The 24,050-nt window shown below is 42.7% G+C and overlaps 1 protein-coding gene and 1 long non-coding RNA gene across 3 annotated transcripts in view; one reads left to right on the top strand and one right to left on the bottom strand.

The window, feature by feature from the left end:
- ida (anaphase promoting complex subunit 5 ida) overlaps positions 1 to 742 on the top strand; it is a 102,770-nt gene extending 102,028 nt beyond the window's left edge. Inside the window, exon 17 of the mRNA XM_068372638.1 lies at positions 545 to 742. Within this exon, the coding sequence (XP_068228739.1) occupies positions 545 to 664 (120 nt within the window). The 3' untranslated portion in view covers positions 665 to 742. The remainder of the gene's footprint in view (positions 1 to 544) is intronic.
- Positions 1 to 24,050, bottom strand: part of LOC137640143 (uncharacterized) — a 51,650-nt gene that overhangs the window by 13,486 nt on the left and 14,114 nt on the right. The window contains exons 2-3 of one of the 2 annotated variants that reach the window (XR_011044307.1): positions 12,821 to 12,995; positions 3,635 to 4,908 (exon numbers count right to left, since the gene is read on the bottom strand). This is a non-coding gene — a long non-coding RNA (uncharacterized lncRNA). Of the gene's footprint in view, positions 1 to 3,634; positions 4,909 to 12,820; positions 12,996 to 24,050 lie in introns of those variants that run through there. The other variant, XR_011044308.1, reaches the window with a different exon arrangement.

Here is a 24,050-nt window from a genome sequence, read left to right as displayed (position 1 = left end):
CAAGTGTAGAATGGTACTCTTTTGGCTGTTCAGATGGGATTTTTTAATCAAGATTTTAACCTATCTTTTACAAGAATTTCATGAGGGAGTCCATATCAGGTATATACAGAGATAATTTTAAAAAATAAGGGAAACCACCTGTGTTCATTTATTAGCTGATGATGTGAATATTTATATTAAGGTCACAGGCATTCCATATGTGGTACCTATCTCACTTGATATTTGTATATCTGCAACCTATCCTCCTAATGGTAAATTAGGGATCTAATTGTTGTGTTGTCATGAACAACTAATATTACAGTATAAGAAAATTTATTCAACCCCAGAGTTGGGACCAAAGGAATCTGCCCAAGTGATGAGCATCGGGTATGAGGGGGGTTCGTTTAAAGAGCAAGTTCCTTTCATCTAAAGTTGGTGTAGGAGTGTGGCTGGAGTCCATTCAGGATTAAGCAGCTTTTGATATAAACAAATTGTAGTCTTAATGGATTTTGAAAATTAAAATATTCTGTATAATTACATCGTAAGTTCTTTATTATATTTTCAGGCTCGACTATATCATGAAATTGGATGTTCAGAAGAGAGAAATAAATGTGCACTGGAATTTCGTCAGTTTGAACTACAGCATCCTTGTCAGTCATTTCAGTTGTCTGTCAATACATTTTGAATATATAGAAATCATATTTTTTGTGCAAATTTTATATATTTATCAGAACAATATTAAAAAATACATGTAAAAATTTCCTTTCACGACATTTTTTTTTTTACCTTATATGATATTTGAAGGTCAACTGTAAACAAATTCAAGGGATTCACATGATCAATTTAGTCGTGTAACTAGTGTGAAATAGAAGAATAATGTGTATAAAGTCAATAGCTGGAATTTTTCTATCTATTATGAAAGGGATAATACACTACACTAGTACTTCTGTTTAAGAGGTTAATTTGTTCTGGGCTAGCAGCTAACTAAAATGCTCTCATTCTAAAACAATTTCTCCGATAATAAATAAAGGAAATTCACTCCATGTGTACCACATGTCCATAAATACCCATACTATTTACTATAGGTTTATAATGCTAATTATTAAAAAAATTATATAACACCTAACATCAGAAATGTATACAAATTAATAATTCATAATGAAAAATAGAATGTACAGTATAATAATTTAACCATCATGGAAATGAGATGAGTGTTTCCACTATATGGCAACACTCCCTCCTGGTCTCATGTGAAACCATGAAGGGCAAGAGTGTTCTCTCTCATGCTGGCATGACGGACTACGGACGTTCCATTGTTAAAATAGTTATAGATGGAAATCGAGGACACCATGTTTTTGAAGTTCCCTGGGTTGGTGTACAAGGAAGAGATTATAGCATTGTTGAGTACCAACTACTAGTGCTATAATCATGCCTGCCAGTGCACCCATCCAATAGGATACCACTAAGTTTTTCAATTGGTCTTGCAAGCTGGCGTAGTAGCTGTACATGCAAGTTTTTTTTTTTTATAAACCTCAAATCATAATTCCCCTAACACTCATTTTCCATTTTCCTTCTAAAGCTTTCGACTATTACCCTTTCCACAAATACTCAAAGGCTTTCATCTGTCCCCTCCTCCTCTATACATAAGTGAAAAGAAAGTTATTCCCAAGAACAGACAACCAATTTTTGAGACTGCACGTTCACTTAAGTATATTATCCATACAAACTTCTCAAATATTTAAAAGCACATTAATTTGATTCGTGCAGATTGTATTTCATTTCATCGGAGAAATTGCACATATCACAGGACAGTCATGTTCACACAGTACTTGTCCACGAACAATTCACAAACGGAGCAAAATTTTTGCTCATGGTCAATGCAATCTATTAATTCAATTTGAATTTGTGTGCTCGCATCTTTATGTGGTCGTATTCGAAGTTACACGTAAACTGAGGTATTATTGTATATCTAAAAACCAGAATGATTTTTCACATAGAAAATTGATAATCCGAATCATATAAAAGTAAGTGTAAGCAGGAAAAACGAATTGAATACTTGGACAATGGTAAAAAAAAAAAAAAAAAAAAAAAAAAAAAAAAAAAAAAAAAAAGCGCTGAAGGAAAATTTTCCTTTGAAAGGCTAGAAATTTTTAATACAATTTGTATTTTTCTAGTTATACACACCCCCCCCCAAGGCATTCACATGGGTTTTTTTATGTTGATTTACCATGACTAGAAAGAAAGGGTGCCTAGGCCACTCCGCTGGTGGACAGTGTTACATGCCACTGCGAAACAGGATTCACTATCCTGATCAAGACTTGTGGGGTGGATGAGGCAGGACCTTTGTATAAATATATCTGGTTTGTATAGCTAGGAAAAATAAAAATTTTATAAAATAAATTTTAGTTTATGCCTACGCATATACAAATGTCTGAGTCACTTATATGGGGGAGTCTCCCTTAGGTGGGAGGAAGTCATTTAAAGCTCAATGTCATGAAAGAACGAAATACAAAGCTTATAATGCCGTGTGTTGTCCTGTATGAGTAAGGATTAGATTAGTTGCAGTGCTGCAACAATAGGCCCCAAGAAGATATTCAGGGACCTATGGATACAGTCTTTCAAATAGTGGCCCGTAAAGGTTGTCTTTCTTCCAGAATCCTGCACTAAGAACCTGGGCCACCAAGTGGTTCTTGAGGAACACCAAGGTTGTGGGAAGGCCACTGATGTCATGTGTTCGATGGGGGGTGGGGGCCTAGCAGCGCTTCCCGAGAATTTATAGGCTCTCGTAGTTTCCAAGTTTTTTTTAAACTTTTTGGAACGACGAGTACTCACAAACAGCTTAGCAATCTTAGGTCTGAAAGAGGGTGTCCTCTTCAGGTATTTCCTAATAGCTCTTACGGGACAGTAACAGATGATTTGCATCGTTATTTCTTTGAGAGAAGTATAGATGGATTTTGGCACAAACTCGGAACAAAAAAGAAGGGTAATTCTCTCCAACCCTTGGAATGTAAAGTTATAGGAGAGGCCATGTAAATTGCTTTGCTTTACCTTTTTGACTGAGGCTAGGACAAGAAGAAAGAAAGTTTTAGGGTCTGTCTGGAGCTTTATGTATAGGCTCATAAGGGGCCATCTTGAGGAACCTAACAACCTTAATAATCACAATCCAAGGAAGTGAAAGTTCCCAATGAGGGCAGAGTTCCCGTGAAGTGAAGAGATTGAGTAACTTCAGTTAAAAGACAGCTTAAGGCCGAGCAATAGGCTTAACACTGACAAGAGGGAGTTCTTGTTCCTCAGGAACACTAAAAAGCTTGCAATCAGGAGGGTAGTGGCCTTGAGGGGAGTAATATTCCCCTATGCCACTAATCACAGAAAGTTGACCACTTGGCTAGGTAGACCGCTGCAGAAAGCTCTCAGGAGGTATCAGGAAAATTGTTTCAGTCTGTACCGTGGTGGTTATTAACAGGTTTCATCAAAAGAGCAATCCCCAAGGAGTGTGTGCCCATTTTGGTTCTTGTTTCTGGAAAACGAGTGTTACAGTTATCTGCTCCAGTAAGTGATAAGTTTATCAAGCAAGTTGACGGAACTAGAAAAAAGATACTGAACTATGCAAGAAAAGGTGAAATTGGAATGAATATTCATAAATTTGAAAGTAATTTGTATTTTTCTTAACTATCAAACCCGAGTTCTTCACATAGCAATAATGATAAAAAGGCTAAAAACATTTTAACAGTGTCAAAAACAGTTTGGGCCGTAGCTGGGAAGCACCGTCCTCCCACTCACTCACTCATTACAACACCACTTTTCCTGGTATACAGAGGCCAGAGACCTCCTGAGGTATCCATACATCTGTTCCGATACAGATTGCAAAAACTTATCTTCGAGTGAGGACATGCTGGATAACCTCCAAGCGCGAAGTTGTAGGGATGCTCCGAGTGGTGGAAGATTTGGACATGCTGTAGCAGTCAGAAAGCAGAGGCAGCTCCCTCAGAACCTCTGTCAGCAGCTGTAATGGAGCTACCAAGGCCATGAACAAGTTGTTTGAGGATCTCACCCTGTTGAGGACTTTCCTCACGAGACATAACAAGGGGAACACATACTTATCCATGTTGTCCCATGGATGTTGCAAGGCATCCTGGAATACTGCCTGTGGGTCCAGTAATGGTGAGCATTACACCAGAAGTTTCCAGTTGAAGAACATGAACAGGTCTATCATTGGTGAACCCCATATAGTCATTGTGTTTGCTGTCCAAGTATCCAAAGACCACCTAGACCCAACTATCCAAGTATTCCTCCACAGATTGATTGCCAAGATATTCTTTTTGCCTGGTATGAACCGGGCTAACAGAGAGATTGCATTGTGCATTGTCTTCCGTCCATCACAGGATTTCAATGGTTAGCAGGCAAAGCTACTTTGAAAAAGTACCTCGTCTGTTTAAATATGCCATTATAGTCTTTTACAAGCTCATCAACACTACAAAGTGACATGATAGGAGCTGATGAAAATGTTGGAGCACAAGAAAGGTCGCTCTCAATTCTAGGAGGTTTATGCGGCATTGTCGATCTGACTCTACCACAGTCCGGAAGCCATGTGCTGTAGCAATAAAGCACTACATCCTTCCCTTGATGCATTGTGAACAACATCAGGGCCAGAAGAAGGGAAAGACAATCTAACCCTCTGAGAAGAGTCTCAGAGCCACCAATTCAGATCTTTCCTCTGCCCTTCCTCCACCAGAATCAGCATTCTAGGATTATTCCTGCCCTCGGACCAGGTCTTCAGCTGCCATTGTGAGAGCGTATACAAAGACTGATGTTTGGCTAAAGACGCTCTACCAAGGCCAAGTGCCCCAGCAGATACTGCCACTGATGTGCCTGCAGCGAGCTTCGCTTTAATAATGGTCATGTCACTCTCTAGAACCTCACGAGTCGACCCTGCAACAGAAAAACCTCATAGAGAAGGCTCAATATGGGAAAAATGGAGTTTTTATGATAAAACAAAGTTTTATAAATACTTACCTGGCAGTTATATATACATAGCTAATAATCTCTATTTCGGCAGAATTTTCCTAAACGCGGCAACCGCCTTGTGGTGGTTGGGTGGTTACACCCGTTAAAAGGTGGTACTAGGAATCGTTCCCGTTTTCTGTTCTTCAGTTCATCTATGCCCGACCTGTCTCCTGAGGGGAGGTGGGTGGGCCTTCGAATGTATATATAACTGCCAGGTAAGTATTCATAAAACTTTGTTTTATCATAAAAACTCCATTTTTATGAATAGAACTTACCTGGCAGTTATATATACATAGCTGATTAACACACTTGGAGGAGGGTGATAGACAGTAAACATCATTGGGGAAACAACCAAAAAAGTTGTAGGATAAAAAACACCTTGATTCCTTACCTGCTAAGGTAGCTGACTTCAAAGGTTCCTGCCTCTTAAGTCGCTTTCCCTTAGGAGTGTCAGCCAGGATGTGACCTGCAGTGCTGAAAACACTCAATCGAGTCTGTCAACGGGGTGAGACCAACAATCTGACTAGACTTCAGGACTACCTATTGCCCAATATAAAAAACTGCAACCTTACCAAAACCAACCACCTAACCTTTGCAAAGTAGATAAAAATTATCTAACTAGACTGAGGTGACTGTACACAAGTCGAAGTCCTCAGACAACCATTAAAAACACCAACCCACGCACAAGCATATAAAACTAAGGTTGAGGGGAGGTAGTAACTCCTTTGCCTAATACAGAAGCCGTAGCTACGTATGGGCCCAAGGTATAGCATTTCTAATAATCCACTCTCACCTCTCTGAGGTAACGAGAGGCGAACACAAAGTTGCTCCTCCAGAATGTTGCATCCATAATTTGTCTGACCGACATGTTCTTGCGGTAAGCAAGCGAGGTCGCAATGGCTCTCACTTCGTGAGCCTGCACTTTTAAAAGTCCGAAGTGTTCCTCCTCACACAAGAGATGCGCTTCTCTTATAACTTCCCTCAGGAAAAAGGACAAAGCGTTCTTGGAAAGGGGCTTCTGAGGATCTTTCACAGAACACCACAAGGAGCTAGAAGCGCCTCTCACATTTTTTGTGCGAGACAAGTAGGCCTTGAGGGCTCGTACTGGACAGAGGAGCCTCTCTTGCTCTTGACCCACTAGGTTAGTCAAGTTAGGAACCTCAAAGGTCCTTGGCCAGGGCTTTGAAGGGTTCTCGTTCTTAGCGAGTAAGTCTAACCTTAAGGCACAAACTGCCCCATTCAGATTGAAGCCTACCTGCTTTTCAATTGCATGGACTTCACCGACTCTTTTAGCTGTTGCTAAAGCCAAAAGGAAGAGGGTTTTCTTCGTAACCTCCCTAAGGGCTCAAATCTCTTGGTGCACAGAAATTTAAGAACCACATCAAGGTTCCAAGAAGGGGGCTTTAACTGGACCTGCTTGGTTGTCTCAAAAGACTTCAAGAGGTCATGTAAGTCCTTATCGTGAGACAAGTTCAAGCCTCTATGCCGACAGACTGAAGCGAGCATACTTTTGTACCCCTTGATTGTGGACACAGCCAGCTTAGCGTACTGCTTGAGGTACAACAAGAAATCAGCAATCTGGCTCACAGAGGTAGTGGATGAGGAAATCTTGTGCTTCCTACACCAAGCCCTAAAAGTCTCCCACTTGGACTAGTAGACCCTCTGTGAAGAGACCCTCCTCGCTCTGGCGATAGCTTTCGCAGCTTGCGCTGAAAATCCTCTCGATCTGACGAGCTTCTCGATAGTCTGAAGGCAGTCTGATTGAGAGCGATCGGGTTTTGATGATACCTCTCGAAGTGGGATTGTCTGAGCAGCTTTGGACTTGCAGGGACGCTTCTTGGAAAGTCCATCAACAAGTCCACCACCTCCGTGAACCATTCCCTCAGCGGCCAGAAAGGAGCTATCAGGATCATTCGTCCCGAATCGAGGAGAGCGAATTTCCTGACTACCAGATTGATGATCTTGAACGGGGGAAAGGCATATGTGTCCATCCCCGTCCAATCCATTAAAAAGGCGTCCACTGCTATTGCCTCCTTGTCCGGGACCAGGGAGCAATAGTTGGGGATCCTCTTGGATAAGTTGGAGGCGAAAAGATCGATGAGGGGTCTCCCCCACAGCCTCCAGAGACTCCGACAGACCTGTTGGTTGAGGGTCCATTCTGTGGGAAGGACCTGCTGAGCATGTCCGCCCTCACATTTCTCTGTCCCTGAACAAACCTCGTCAGCAGACCTATCTTGTTCTCCTTCGCCCAAAGAAGGAGCTCCCTTGCTGTTTCGAACAGAGACAGAGAGTGAGTCCCCATTTGCTTTCTGATGTAAGCAAGAGCTGTGGTGTTGTCTGAGTTGACCTCCACAATCTTCCCAGACACCAAGTCTTTGAAGGCCTTTAGCTCCAGAAAAATGGCCATCAGCTCCTTGTTGTTGATGTGCCATTCCAGCTTATTTCCTTCCCAATAGCCTGAGACCTTCTTGCTTCCTAGTGTTGCCCCCCAACCTGACTCTGATGCGTCTGAAAACAACACTAGGTCTGGGTTCTTCTTGTGTAAGGAGATCCCTTCCCCTAACAAGGCTGGATCCAGCCACCACTTCAGAAGATTCTTGACTTCTGCTGGAACGGGAAGGAAAAGGAGTCTTCCTACGTCTTTCTGTTCCACGTTTTCGAAAGAAAGTGCTGTAGAGGCGTTAGATGGAGTCTCCCCAGAGAGACAAACTGTTCGAGGGAGGATAGAGTTCCCAGCAAACTCATCCACTCCTTCGCTGAGCACCTCTTCTTGTCCACGAAAGTCCTGACTTTTTCGAGACACTTGGGTCTGTCTTTCCTGTGAGGGAGAAGCCCGAAAAAGAACTGAATTCAGAACTATCCCCAAATAGAGAATAGTCTGATTCGGCTTGATCCGAGACTTCTCCCTGTTGATGATCAGGCCTAGATCTTGAGCCATCATAAAAGTATTTCGTAAATCCTCCAGACATTTCTCCCTCGATCGTGAACGAATCAGCCAATCGTCCAGATAGAAGGATATCATTATTCCCTCTTAATGCAGCCAGCCTAACACATTCGCCATTATCCTGGTGAAGACTTGAGGAGCTGTGCTGAGACCGAAGCAAAGAGCTCTGAATTGGAAGCACTTGCCCTGCATTACAAATCTCAGGTACTTCCTTGAAGTCGGATGGATGGGGACATGGAAATACGCGTCCTGCAAGTCGCGGGACACCATCCAGTCCCCTGGACGTACTGATGCCAGCACCGACCGAGTCATCTCCATGGAGAACTTTGTCTTCTCCACAAAGACGTTGAGAGAACTGACATCCAGGACGGGTCTCCATCCGCCCGAGTTCTTGGGGACTAGGAACAGGCGATTGTAAAAGCCTGGGGAGGATAGATCCCGAACCGGTTCTATCGCTCCCTTGTCTAGCATTTGGTCGACTAGGTCTATTAGGGCCTTCCGTTTCCCAGGATCTGTGTATCGGGCTACTAAGGCCAGCGGAGCATCTGTGAGAGGAGGTTTCTTCAGAAAGGGGATCTTGTATCCTTCCTTGATGACCGAGAGGGACCAGGTGTCCGCCCCTCTCCTCTTCCAAGACTGCCAAAAACCTGAGTCTTGCGCCTACTGTTTGGAGGAGACGAACTTCATTTTCTGGAGCGAGGTCTGAACGAACCCCTGGTAGATCTAGGTCCTGACTCTTGCCTTCATCCTCTAAAATCTGGTCTTGAAGTAGTCCTGCCCCGAAAGGGCTGCTGGAATTTCTTTTCCTCTCGTTTCGAAGAAGAAGGAGTGGCTGCCAAGGGCTTACGAGCTGAACTAGATAATAGGTCTTGGGTGGCTTTTTGGGCCAGCGAAAGCGTAATGTCTCTAACCAAGGACTTGGGAAAAAGATGTTGAGACAGGGGGGCGTAAAGAAGCTCAGACTTCTGCGCAATGGTAACAGACCTTGAAGTAAGAGAGCAAAGCAGGGCTCTCTTCTTTAGGATCCCAGCCGAGAACAGCGCAGCCAACTCATTTGCCCAATCTCTGAGGGCCTTGACCATACAGGACATAATACTGGTAAGGTCCCTAGTTCCTTCCATCTGGTCAGTTTTTCTTGCCAGAGTCCCTAGCGACCAGTCTAGAAAACTAAAAACCTCAAAGGCTCTAAAAATACCTTTGACGAGATGATCCAGCTCCGACATCGACCACATGACCTTGGCTGAGTTGAGAGCATGCCTTCTAGCCGAGTCCACTAAGCCAGAGAAGTCACCCTTGGAGGAGGAAGGCACTCCCAGACCCAAAGGTTCCCCAGTTTCATACCACATACCAGCTTTTGAAGCAAGACGAGCTGGTGGAAACGAGAAGGAAGTCTTAACTGCTTGTCTCCGCTCCTTCATCCAGTCATTAATCTTTGCAAGAGCCTTCTTTGTGGAAATCGACAGTTTCATCTTGATGAAGGCCGACTGTTGCTTGGCCTTCTTTCTGTTAAATTGGGATTGAGGGGCAGCAGGTTGGAATTCCTCTCCAAAAAGTTCAAGAAGGGAGCGAGAGAGAACTTTGTAATCCCCAGCAGCGTCGGCAGGTTTATCATCATCATCAGAGACCTCCTCGAGGTCCTGATCCACATCTGCAACATCCCTCGAACGAGAAGAAGGCTCCTTAGAATCCGACAATAGCAAATCAAAGGAATCGTCCTGCAAAATATGGGTTGCATCCTGGAGCCCAGCGCTAGAAGAGTCCTTGGAACGAGAGGCAGTATCGTCCCGAAGAGGAAGGCTAGTATCGTCCTGGCGCCGAGAACGAGAGGCGGTATCGTCCTGGCGTCGTGAGCGAGAGGCGGTATCGTCCTGGCGTCGTGAGCGAGAGGCGGTATCGTCCTGGCGTCGTGAGCGAGAGGCGGTATCGTCCTGGCGTCGTGAGCGAGAGGCGGTATCGTCCTGGCGTCGTGAGCGAGAGGCGGTATCGTCCTGGCGTCGTGAGCGAGAGGCGGTATCGTCCTGGCGTCGTGAGCGAGAGGCGGTATCGTCCTGGCGTCGTGAGCGAGAGGCGGTATCGTCCTGGCGTCGTGAGCGAGAGGCGGTATCGTCCTGGCGTCGTGAGCGAGAGGCGGTATCGTCCTGGCGTCGTGAGCGAGAGGCGGTATCGTCCTGGCGTCGTGAGCGAGAGGCGGTATCGTCCTGGCGTCGTGAACGAGAGGCGGTATCGTCCTGGCGTCGTGAACGAGAGGCGGTATCGTCCTGGCGTCGTGAACGAGAGGCGGTATCGTCCTGGCGTCGAGAACGAGAGGCGGTATCGTCCTGGCGTCGAGAACGAGAGGCGGTATCGTCCTGGCGTCGAGAACGAGAGGCGGTATCGTCCTGGCGTCGAGAACGAGAGGCGGTATCGTCCTGGCGTCGAGAACGAGAGGCGGTATCGTCCTGGCGTCGAGAACGAGAGGCGGTATCGTCCTGGCGTCGAGAACGAGAGCCGGTATCGTGCTGGTATCGTGAACGGGAGGCGGTATCGTGCTGGTATCGTGAACGGGAGGCGGTATCGTGCTGGTATCGTGAACGGGAGGCGGTATTGTCCTGGCATCGAGAACGAGAGGCAGTATTGTCATGGCATCGAGAATGAGAAGCAGTATCGTTCGAGGTAGTATCGTCCCCGTATCGAGAACGAGAAACCGAATCGTCCTGGTATCGAGAAGAAGTATCGCCTTGTGAAAGCGCACATTCCTCATCCTGGCGCAGAGAGGGAGAAGTTTTCTTAAGAGAAGAACTCCGTTCTCTCTTAGAAGTAGACTTCTTAATAGGTAACGAGTCGTCTTTACGTCTATCAGACTGGGCGTGAGGGCGGCTAAATGCTTGCACTAACGTAAAAAGTTGTTCCTGCATGACAGACAAAGGATTTAGCAACATCAGCTGGGTCTTGCTTTCCCGAAGGGGAGGGTTGACAAATAACACTCGTAGAAGGGAGGATCTTCGGCTGTAAAATCCTGACTTGCAGGCTTAGGCTTCGCCCTTTTCACAGGCACGGAGTCGAAATCATCCTCCGACGGACAAGGTTCATAACTGCTAGAACCGGGAGAGAAAGAACGAGAGTTCGTCGCGGTTCCATCTCCTCTTAGTAGGTCTTGACGCTTCAAACTTCCACTTACGTCTGGGCGAATTCGGAGAAGAAATTAACACATCCGACACGTCTTTTCCGTGACGGTCAAGAACAGCCTGGGAATCGGCAACAGGGCTGTTTGAGGCGACGGGTGACCGAGGGTACGTACCTCTCACCCCCTTTCGGTTGTCAACGTACCTTCTCCCTTGGTCCTGGGAGCTTGGTAGAGGTCTAGGCCTAGGGTAATGACAGGTTCGGTCAGTCGCCACCTCCACTGCACTAACACAAGCACTTTCACTATCCTTACCTTTAAAGGCCTCCAGTTGTTCTTTAATGGCCTTCAACTCAGCCGCCAAAACAAGCGTACCGAAGGTCATCCGCAGATACGGATCCTGTAGGAGGTGCAGGAGTTACTAACTCAAGGGAAGGATCAACTTCCAAAGAGGAATCAATTATAGGTTCAAAAGATAAATCTACACTAAGTTCGTCTTCCTTACCACTAACAGACTTAGACTTAGACCTAGAAGCTCTCCTAACTCTATCGAGCTCTAGTTTACGCACATAGCGCTTCGTAATCAACCAATCCTTTTCATCCTAAACTTTACATTCCCCGCACCTATTATTAAGGGCACATTCAAAACCCCTACAATTCAAGCACACGGTGTGAGGGTCTACCGCCATTTTCGGTAGTCTCACCTTACATTCCTCATTCGCACAGACACGGTAATGACTCTTTTCACTCATAATGAAAACAGCAAAAAAGCAAAGAAATAACAAAAACACGATTGCCAAATCCCCAAATCAGAGTACTTCACCAAATAGCAGACTGATACATCGATACAGGGAAAGCGAAGAAAAACTCTTAATGATGGACCAACGTGTTGTCGATCCGGATGGCAGAGATGAACTGAAGAACAGAAAATGGGAATGATTCCTAGTACCACCCTTTAACGGGTGTAACCACCCAACCACCACAAGGCGGTTGCCGCGTTTAGGAAAATTCTGCCGAAATAGAGATTATTAGCTATGTATATATAACTGCCAGGTAAGTTCTATTCATAAAAATTGGAATTTTCATGATAAAAGTAATATTAATACAGTAATACCTACCTGGCTAATTTTCTAGCCCTGGAACCCTAAATAATCTGCCCAAACATTGGCAACCCAGGTACCTGCCCACCATTGGCAACACTGTCAGCTGAATAAAACTCGCTCGCCTTCCTTGTCAGTTATGTAATACCAAATTTGGGTAAGGATGGGTGGCAGTAGCTAAATTACCCAGATAAGTTAATATTAATTTTATAAAAATTCCATATTAATAAACATTACCCTAAGATAATTCACCTAGCCCAATTATCCACATTAACAAGGGGAAGGGGTCTGATGGAATTTCCCCCTTTTTTTAAGGAGAGAATAGTAGGATCAAAGAACAAAGCAAGGAAAAAAAGTAACTTGAAAGCTGAGCAATTCTTACCCGTTCAACAACAAACTGTGACAAAAGGCCAGAGGAGAATGGAGAATTGAAGGTCCATCCTACAAGAGCTCAGCAGCAAAATATAATAATAATAATAATAATGATAACAATAAAAAAAAAATAGCCGGGTTTGGTTGGTACTGCTAGGGTGCTTCAGCCCACCCTACTCAGTTATCCACCACAAATGAATCTACTGTATATGCTGAATCCCCTACTGCTGCTACCTCAGCGGTCACCAAGGCGACCGGAGATTTTTCCCTTTCCCCGCTTACTCTTAAACTGAAGAAATTATGGTTTAACTACAGTATTACCTTGATAGGCTGAGGAGTTGGTATGGATGGCTATTGCTCGAATATTCCAAACTACAGCCTCACGGATATTAATGTATTTTTCGCTCTTTAAGTGCCCATTTGCTTGGACTAATTCATCCGGTCCAAAGGCCCACATCCAACACCATATAGCTGTACTAATTCAAGCACTTGATCACTGTAAATAGGGACTTTTATCATACAGAGTTAAGCCTATTTGAATCAAGATTGTAAGAACGTTGTGCATGAAATTGATAAGAAGTCAGTTTGATCTCCAAGCAGTGTAATTTCTCAAGATAAAGTTACTGTACTAACAAATATATAACCATTTATAACTTACAGTCAGGGTATTAGCATGGGGAATACTTTTGTGCTTATGCCATTTGCAGATGTATTTTTCCCGACATATTAGAGGGTAATACATTTTGGGAAAAAAGGCATTTCAAAATTTTATGACAAAATTATGTCGTTCCGAGACTAAAAATGTTGTTTTTTATATTTGACAATAAAACAAAATTTCTGATAGCTTTTGCCATAATGCAATAGCATCCTCATTTACCTCAGTACAAATTATTTGCGATACAAAATAATAAATTCCGATTGTATTCAAGGTGCTATGAAGTCATCAGTATCTATTGTATCAATAACTGATAATCTATTATGCGATGTTGATACTTGAATTTCGTTACTTATTAAACTTCCAATAACAGCAGCTACTTTTATCTACTGTTGCTATCTTTTACAAATCAACTAATAATGAATAAGATTAGAAATACTTGCTAGGACATTAATGGTTATCAAATATTTAGGCAATGATACAATATCTTACAGGCTGTATCAAGAATACTCATTTAACTTCTATCCACACCCCCCTAAAACAGAAGACTTAAATTTTTCCTCACTGTCGGACTGGCCTCCCTATCAACTCTCTACTAAGTTTTCTCCAGATTCATGAACACATCATACACTTTGCCTTTTGCTAAATATTTCTCACATTTATGCCTAACTGTAAAAATCTGATTCATACATCCCCTACCTCTTCTAAAACCACCCCGTACTTCTAAGATTGCATCCTTCGTTTTATCCTTCATCCTACTAATTAACACTAATATACACTTTTCCAACCACACTCGAACTAATACGCCTTGAATTAGAATACTCGTGCACATTTCCCTTAACTTTGTGTAGTGAAACAATACACACACATCCAGTCCACTGGTATCATTGACAACATAAAAGATATATTAAGCAATCTCGCCAAGCATTAAAGTACAGTCTCACCCCCTTCCTTTAAAATCTCAGCCCTCAATACCAGGCGCTTCTCCTGTTCTCGTTTCATCTAGTGCTCTCTTCGCTTTCTCTCCTGTAACCTCTTTCTCATCTCCCATCATCTGCCTCCCTATTATTGTCAACATTCAGTAACCTTTAAAAATATTCAGTCCACCTTTTCCTTCCTTCCTCTCCTTTCAACAACATTCAATTTTCATCTTTCACACTCTTAAATTCTCAAACCACTCTTCTTACTCTCTTCACTTCTTTCCAAAAATTCTTATTCTCTTCAAACAAATGACCCAATCCCTGTCCTCGCCTCCATAAACACGTGCACATCTTTTAATCTTCCATACATCCTTCTTGTTATCAACACAAAATCCATTAATGTCCTTTCTACCACTTCTATTTGCCACTCTTACCCATGTATCCTCATCTCCCACGACTATTGATGCAAAGGGCCTCTGTTAGATTTTGCCAGTCATCTCTCTTGAACTTTTACATTAATACTTCTCCTTTAATCAACTACCTCATGTTTCATAGTCCTCAGCCATCTAGGTCTGGGTCTTCCAACTCTTCTCGTGCCTTATGGAGTCCAGTTGAGAGTTTGATGAACTAATCTCTCTTGGGGAATTCAAAGAGCATGCCCAAACCATCTCCATCTACCTCTCACCATGATCTCATCTACATATGGCACTCGGGTAATCTCTTATAATTTCAATTCTAATTCTGTCCTGCAATTTAATTGCCAATATTCTTCTGAGGACTTTGCTCTCAAACCTACAAATCTGTTGGATACCGTTTCATTGTCTTACCACGGCTCATGTCATACAGTGACACCAATCTTACTAAACTGATGCATACCCTGATTTTTATATGTTATTTAAGGCTATTTGATTCCCAAATTTTAATTACCCTAGCCACTGTCTGATTTGCTTTTTTCAATCGTTCATTAAACTGAAATTCTAGACCCTGTACTAGAGATCAAAGTTCCTAAATATTTAAATGATTCCACTTCATTAATTCTTTCTCCTTGCAATATTTCATCTTCCATTGTATATTTCCCTCTATCTCAGTCTTTCTTATATTTATCTTGAACCCAACCTCATGTGATAGTTCATGCATTCTGGTAAGCAAGCTTTGCAAGTTCTGTGGTGTTCTGCTAATATGGACAGCATCAGCATACTCTAGGTCAGCTAATTTCCTGTTACCAATCCAGTCCAATCCTTCACCATCCCCAACTGTTCTATGCATTACATGTATAATTATCTTTCTTTTTGAAAAAAATACAAATTACCAGCTCTTGTTCAACACACACATCTACCAGTCTCTCACAATATACTTGCCAATGACACCTACCTCTCCAGCACCGACTCCGGCATTTATGTCACCCATCACAACTAGACAATTCCTTCTACCCAGTCTTTCTACTCACCTAGTTAATTCATTCTGCTCTTCTTCACCTTTCTCACGACCTAACCCATACGAACTAACAAAAGCCCAATATTCCCTACCCAACCTAACCCTTACCCACATTAACCTAGATGATACATCCTTCCATTCCACTAATTTATCTGGTATCCATTCACACTGCAATAAAGCCACATCCTCTCTTGCTCTTCCCCTTTCAATCCCAGTTACTCTACCAGTCACTTAACCCTTCCCTTTAATCTTTGTCTCACAAAAAGGCAATATATCCATCCTTCTATTCCTAAACATACTTCCAATCTCATGTCTTTTACTCTGTTGCATTATATCCATGCACAATCAGACAACACAAAACTTAGTCTCAATAGACTTTTTTCCATTATTTTATTCATCTGGAAGCGATTATAACAATTCATATGCTGTCTCAATAGATTTGTTTTCATTAATTTTATAGATATGGAATCGATTATAATGTTTCAGATACTCTCTCAATGGAGTTTTTGCATTAATCTTAAGAGTGTGGGAAGCAGTCACTCGGGCCCCCACCTCCGCTCGTCTTCCTTGATATCTCTCGGGAATAAAATTACAAGAGCGGGGGTTCCCGTTCCCAGTTCCCTCGTCCCGTCCCATTGAGTAGCCTCTTATGACACGCAAGAATACGTTGGCGCTACTCTTCTTGTTATGACCCCGTGGCCACCAATGATAGACATTAAATGCCCGGCTAGAGCAATGACACTGGGAGGAAAGGTGAAGAGGATGATGGGAACCCATCGTCAAACAAGAGACCAGAGAAGACAATCCCCTGAGTAGAAGGTTGGCCAGGGCACCAGCCACCCATTGAGATAACTACTGCTAGAGTATTATTGGGTCCTTTGACTGGCCAGACAGTACTACATTGAATCTCTCGTTATGGTTAATTTTTCCCTTGCCTACACATACACCGAATAGTCTGACCTATTCTTTCCATTCTCCTCTATCCACATACACTGACAACACTGAGATTACCAGATAATTCTTCTTCGCTCAAGGGGTTAATTACTGCACTGTAATTGTACAGTGGCTACTTACCTCTAGGTAAGGGTACAAGAAACTCTTTAGCTATGATAACCAGCTCTTCTAAAAGAAGGACACTCCAAAACCAAAACACTCTTCTTTAGTCTTGGGTATTGCCATAGCCTCTATACCATGGTCTTCCACTATCTTGGGGTAGAGTTCTCTAGCTTGAGGGTTCACTTGAGCACACTATTCCATTTTATTTCTCTTCCTCCCAGATTTTCTAGTTTTCGTGTGAAAGACTTATTTTTACATTGCTACTGTTCTTAAAATATTTTAATTGTTCATTGCTTCCCTTGTAGTATTTATTTTAATTGTTCACTGCTTCCCTTGTAGTGTTTATTCCCTTACCCCACAGCTTTTTTTTTTCCCTGCTGGAGCCCTTGGGATTATGGCATCCTGCTTTTCCAACTAGGTTTGTAGCTTAGCTAGAAATAATAATAATAATAATAATAATAATAATAATAATAATAATAATAACAATAATAATAAATAAAATAATAATAATACTGTGTCAGGAGCTGAACAAAGGGAAAGCATTCAGGTCTTCCCATGGTGACTGAAGGAGCCTCCATCTTGCCTGGGTACCTCTCCCCCCACACAAGAATGCCGCCCAGAAACAGGGGACATGACCACTGGTTACTAAGATCAGAGCTGAACCAGTTCTTGTAAGATAGAGGAAAGCGCAACATGTGGAAGCGAATCAGATAAGCTCAGTTTTTGTTAAGAAATTGAAAAAGAATACACAATATTCCTTTGTACATCTCACAAAAGACCTAACGCTACTGTTACCCATCTCTGGTGTTGAGGAGTTGACAGGACAGTTTACTGATCTCGAACCGGTCACTAATGGGGGAAGCATGATACCAAGTTCCCAAAGGCAACGACCAAGAACTCGAAGCGGTACTAAATGCATGCCAGACTCAAGAACCAACATCAAGAGGGGAGGGGCATAAAGTAGAAGGTGACCGAGTGCCTGGTTCAGTGTCAGGAGACATTGGGGTTGTCAACGCAGCTAAAGTCATCTACACGGACCAGAGCAGCGCATTCCACCTTATTTGCAAATGAGTTGTCGCCAAGAAGAAGGGGCACTGGTAAGAAGCAACTCATTTCTACAAAATAAGCGCGCAATCAGTCCCTTGGTTTGCTGTCAGGCGACATTGGGGGTTATGACAACACAGCCCAATGTTCCAACAACTAGAACCAACCCTACTTATTATCATTTATCTCATGTATAAGACCAAGACAAAGCAAAGAACAAAGTAGTTGAAGATGCTATCGCGAAGAGGAGTCTCTCATACATTAAATGCTCAACCTCTCTTCAGTGCTGAAATCCATAATATAATCAAAGTGGAAAATAAATCAAACCTAACAACCCAACCCATCAAACACAAAAGCTGTCACACTAAGTTGCAAACATGCTGGAAACAGAGAAAGACTGTATTATTAAAGCTGCCAATTTCCCAGTCAGAGAGAATGTCTGTCCTCTCTGACAGTTTATATCCATGTGATATGTCAGCGAGACAATGGGAGGGGGGGCCAATTGCTCCTCTATTACCGGTAGTTACAGTTGTTGACACCTCTTATATTCTTAACCACCTTATTCCGGCTTTGCTATCATCATTCTCTTATGTAAAGAACAATGGTTTATAATTGTCTACGAACAAACTTATTTTTGAAGATGTTCTGTGTGATCTCCCAGGACTTTCCTGTAAAAGACTAGAACAGAGAATCCAGCAAGACAATTATCAAATATTGTCTCCACTGCTCCCTTGCCAGTGTATTATCATGCTAAGTATGAATCAGTGTATTATGGAGACCTTCGAGTTCAGGAATTATTGAAGTCAATATAGCACCTCGAATGCCAATTCTTCTAGCTATCTATTATACGTTATTGTCGAGAACCATCGCTACAACTGTTGACAATACTACCTGTGCATCAACTTGCACCCAGCCACCATCTTCCAACACATTTTATGACTAGTGCAGTATTATCAAGTCTATGGAGTACTTCTCTGCGAGATTTTTATCTTTATACCCATTTTTATCTTCATACACCATCATCAGTTTAAAACCAAATATGATAGCTATTCATAGGGATTACTTCCGGCGAAGCTGAAAGACGAGCCATTAGACTTACAGCGAGGGTTAACCACCCATACAACTAGTTAGTGGGGGGGGTGGAACCCTCTCACTCACACACCTGTGACTGTACCTCACTTTACTTGGAGGTAGGGCTTCAACGGGGACTAGGTTTGTGGGGAAATTGATATAAATAGCTGCAGGTTGTATCCTTAGGAAAAATAAAAATTACTTCCACATTTATCATTTGTTCCGTAACTGGAATACAAAACAACAATATTCATAGTGGTTGACTCACCCATTAGGAGGGTGGACATCCCTGCCAATCTGGCTTTTTGGCTTTAACCCGAAGATTACCCTCTGTGTGAATTAGCATATAGTAGGTGGAAACCTTACACCTTGCTAAAACCTTGCTATGGATTGTCTGCGGCCTACAAAAGCTGCGAGTTTATGAGACTAGCTATGTGGCTGTCACGGTAAGAATTCTTTCGATTCATAGGAATTATCCAAGATCACCAAGACATTCCCAATACAGTACCACCTCGCCAGGGTATAGGGACATAACAGTATTGACACAATACCAGGTTACACAAGGGAACAATGGTTTACCTGCAGTTGGTCGAGATCAGCTGTGCAAAGGACCCTGAATGCTGATTTCTGCGAGAGGGGAGGATGAAGAAAAGAAAGAAGAAAGAGCCAGTCATTCTTATTCTTTCACTCGGACTAAAACCAGGTAACCAATGCTCTCAACCTCCTGCTACTTGTCCATCAAGGAGCTCGAGGTGTAAAACCGTTGTTGGGCAGCCACCACACAACCATTCAAAACAGCATCGAGTCTCCCGTGTGTTACGTTTTGTAGGTAGTTTGCAGTGAAGGTCATTAGATTCTTCCACACGCCTGCTTATAGAATCTGCGCCCCAAAGTAGTTTCGTTTGAACGTCTGGGACGTAGCAATGCCCCCGACGTCTTGGGCTCTGGTCAATGTGTCTGAGGAGGATCTGGTTTCAGTGCAATGTCAATGACCATTCAAATCCAGGCAGAGATGGGGTTCTTTGTGATCTTCCTCTTGACCTTCCACGTGCTGACGTGTTGACACTGGGGGAACTCGATAATAGTTTCCTCGAGGAAAGGCCTTGAGTTTCTTGTCCTAGAACAAGGTCTCCTTTCCGACTAAGGGTCCATAGGCTCGAAAATCAGTACGAGGGGTGATGCCGATGTGGAAGAAAGGATAATTCCTTATGGTCTGAAAGGAGAGACTGGCCATTCATTGCCGAAACCAAGATAAGCTTTCTTCCCGTGGGTTACTGAGGAACACCCATAATGCTGGCATAGTGTTATCGAAAAGAAGGATACCTCTTCTATGATACCAACTTACAGACCACTTAGCCTGGATTAGCCTAAGCCTAAGATCTATCCAGTTATCCAGACATTCTCTCTGCAACCGGTTGTGGGAGAGAGACCCCTAGAGAGGAGGGACAGGGTAGTTTCCAGGCGTGAAGTCACAGCAAAGATACTGCCTCCTGAAAGGTGTTCGCATGTGGCTGTTAGTCAGTGAGAGGGTTACTCTCGGGATCCCCATCGTGAGTTGCTGATGAGTCGACAGTGCATGAAGAGTCTGCTGGTCAAGACTAATCTCGCTGATAAAACAAAGTCTGTTGGGCACAGAGTCTTGCTGGTGAGGGGAGTCTGATGGCCTGATTCCGAAGATCAAGGGCAGGGAATGGAAGAAACCAATTCCCGTAAGATCTCTCAAAATCTAAGTCAGTAGGAGAGACGAGTCTTCTAACGAAACAAGACTGCTGATGACGAGGCCTACTTTGAAGGGCAATGATGGAGAATGGGTGATCCAATTCCCATTAGAGGAATCCCCCGATGCAGAGGCTAACCAGGAAAAGGAAGATTCTCATGTGGATGGGAAAGGTGGCCGCCGATTGCTGCCACAGTCAATGATCCTTCCAGCTAGCAGGAAGATTGCTATATAGTGGCTGGTGGAGGAACTACCCCCTCAGCAAGGGAGCAGATGAATTCTTATCTTCGCTGGAAGAATCCTCAGAAGGGGAGACCAACGGGAGAAGGAAGTCTTTTCCACAGACAGGAAGGACACGATCAACATCTGCTGCCGTAGCCGATGATTCTCCCCACATCGGAAGGGAAAGTTCCATTACCTAGAGGTGATCCTCTTGGCCGCACTCTCAGTTTCCCATCCTCGAGTTCAAGCCCATGTTGAAGGTAGACATTGGGCGTTGTACGAGAAATGAGCCAAAGCTCAAAACTGAGTTCTTCTCGAAGGGGGGTACCTTATGCTTGCAGGAAGGTTGCCCTCATCTCAAGAGGTTTAAGACCCGGTACCGTTCGGACTCTGACAACAGCCCGGAGGCCGAGTACTGACCGTGAACTCGAGAATCTCCCACCCACGAGACTTCATCTCGGGATGGGTCGTGGTCGTTGTCGAAGTAATGAGCTGTGATAACTGCCTGACTGCCTATGCGGGTCTCATAATCCTCGTTGAGAATTTTGGCAGGGTCTTCGAGTCTCTTAGACTCTTTCCTCGAAGGGAAGGTGGTCTCCAATACGGGCGGCTTTGGTGGGACACATACGCTGCTCACCTGTAGAGGAATGTTAGTGTCTCCCACGGGTTTAGATGCTGCTCCGAGGTCTCGAGGAACCTCCTCTATGGGAGAGGGGCAGAAGGACCCAGCTGGTTTTGGAGCAATTGGACGAGGAGTAGGCAAGGTAATACTTGACCTCGCTTGGATGTCCTGACAGGGGTCTGCCTGACCTTGAATGAGACCAACTCATCAGAAACTCCTCTTCTCTTCAAGGGAGAGGAAGAAACAATGGTCTCTTTGCAGGAAGGAACAGTGGATTTTTACCTTGGATCAGACGACGGCGAGGAAGACTCCTCCAGGGTGATCCTTGGAGTCTCTGAAGGGCAAAGAGGTTGAAAAGCTGTCGCTAAGGCTTGAGCAACGGTCCTCACCCGGGCTTCGAAATACGGTTCCTGACCTGTAGCAGAGCTATCGGAGAGATCCCCTGAAGGGAATGACAAAGGTGGTTTCCGCAAGGAAGTCTTGTCTGCTACAACAGCAAAAACCAAAACCAATAAATCATTAGGTCATTTAACTAAGGAGGAATTTGTAATAAGAAGAAGACTGCTACACAAAAAAAAAAAAAAAAAAAAAAAAAAAAAAAAAAAAACAAGGGATGAAAAAATCACATTTTATATGTATCCAGAAGACCCCAATTTACCAATGTGGAACCAATTATTGTAGTTGTTACTGGGTCCCCGTTATCTCTAAACCTCATTATTTGCAGCAAAAAAAATAAAGGTAAAACCTTTTGAAAACACACTATTCAAGCTAGAAAATATTTTATTTCTATATTGGATATCCGAATTTGGCTGAAACTGTCATTTTACCAATAAAATTATAGAATAGTGCAATAAATGGTTTGTGGAAAATAAGACTGGTTTATAATGTACTTTGTGGTGTTTGGAAATTTTTTTTTATAATGATTCCTGGCGGAAATGCAGTTATTGAGTTAGGGTGGGTTGACTACCATAAATTAAAAGCTATGGCTTTGGGCTAGGTATCGTCATCAAATTAGTTTGAAACACCAAGATATAGTGTACCTGTCTGTGTTGATATTTGAATGAACATTTAAAACTTTCTTTCAGTCTGTCATTGTCACACGAAAAGTTAAAATAAAAAAACAGTGACCGTAATCAAAACCAAGTAACAGTAATGAAGATGTCAAAACAAGAGCTTTTGTTTTCCATGACTTCAGGAAACAGAGAAAACGTGTTTTTCTATCCAATTTTCTATAGCATCGTTCATAGCAGTGTTTATTGTATTACAAATACTTCTTAACTTAATTAAGCTAATGATTTAATGATTTTAGCTCTGCTGTAGGCTCGCTTAGCTCGCAATTAACCATCATCTCACTGCTCCTATGTTCTGGCATGTGGACTCTGTTTCACTACGCGCGTTAACCCCAAGGGCTAGTATTTTGGCATTAATTATTAATTATACAAACTTAAAGAGGTGAATTGTAGCTTTGCTCTCCAGTATCTCTTCGAACATGCACATGGCTTCCATTTCCAATGATCAGACTAAATATATTAAACACGTTTCTACCCTAACCTTTTATTATTAATATGATCAATAAAATAAGAGCTATTATATTTCAATATGAAAAATAGAGGTTCAAAATATAAAACATTGGGCCCTTTATTTTTCAAACAAATCACTTATGGCAGAAGCACCACCTGTCAGTTTTTCAGAACTACCGTCTGGAAGGAGGTGGCTTTGATGTGACAATAGGAGCAAAATGGTTATTTTCTATTAAAATCTGTAACTTTGTTGATTGAGGTTTCTACCAGTAGTATATGGTATTCAAAATAGTGTATTTGCGAAGATCTACAGTATTCAATTATGCGAGTTTCAATGTCCTAACTAATATTGCACCATTCTATAATTGAACCATTTTACCAACAATTCTTAGGACAAGGTCAATTTCACATGGAAATGTTGTAAACTTTGCTAATGAAAAGATAAGAGATGAGGCACTAAAGATTCAAACCATGGTTGCTGACACCAGAATGAGGAAAACCTAAAGTAAAACATGACTAGGCCTACTTGTTGAAATGTGATCCTAAAGTTCAGAAGGCTATTCGTGATAGTGGTGACAAAGTTATGCTGTGGTGGGGGAAAATATGGTACTTATAACACATGTGATAGGTACCACAACACTACCATCAATCATGAGGACATTTTGAAAATAATTGCAGGTTCAAGACGGATGATAAAGTGAGAAACATTCAGGAAATCACAGAGGAATGTAAGACAAAATATATAAACTTGAAGTTGAACAAAGCAAATTTAATGTAATGCTTTCAAGAAATTGCAAAGCTTATAGGCAGTAGGTTGGCCAGGGTACCAGACACCCATTGAGATACTATCGCTAGAGTTATGGGGTCCTTTGACAGGCCAAACAGTACTATACTGGAGCCTTCTCTCTGGTTATGGTTCATTCTTTACATATTCCCCTTTCCTCATACACCTGATAACACCAAGATTACCAAAAAATTGTTTTTCTCTCATGGGGTTAACCTACATCACTAATTGTTAAGTTACTACTTTCCTCTAGGTAAGGGTAAAAGAAATTTCAGCTATGGTAAGCAGCTCTTCTAAAAGAGACTCAGAAATCAAACCATTGTTCTCTAGTCTTGGGTAGTGCCATAACCTGTGTACCATTGTCTTCCACTGTCTTGGGTTAAGAGTTCTCTCGCGTGAGGGTAAACTCGGGCACACTACTCTATCCTATTTTTCTTGTTTTTTTATAGTTGGTATAAGAAATATTTTGATGTTACTGTTCTCGACATATTTAATTTTTTTTTGTT

Source organism: Palaemon carinicauda, chromosome 4 (genome assembly GCF_036898095.1).
Source record: "Palaemon carinicauda isolate YSFRI2023 chromosome 4, ASM3689809v2, whole genome shotgun sequence".
NCBI lineage: Eukaryota > Metazoa > Arthropoda > Malacostraca > Decapoda > Palaemonidae > Palaemon > Palaemon carinicauda.
The sequence above is the reverse complement of the archived record's forward strand: the minus strand, read 5'-3'. Positions and strand labels throughout refer to the sequence as shown.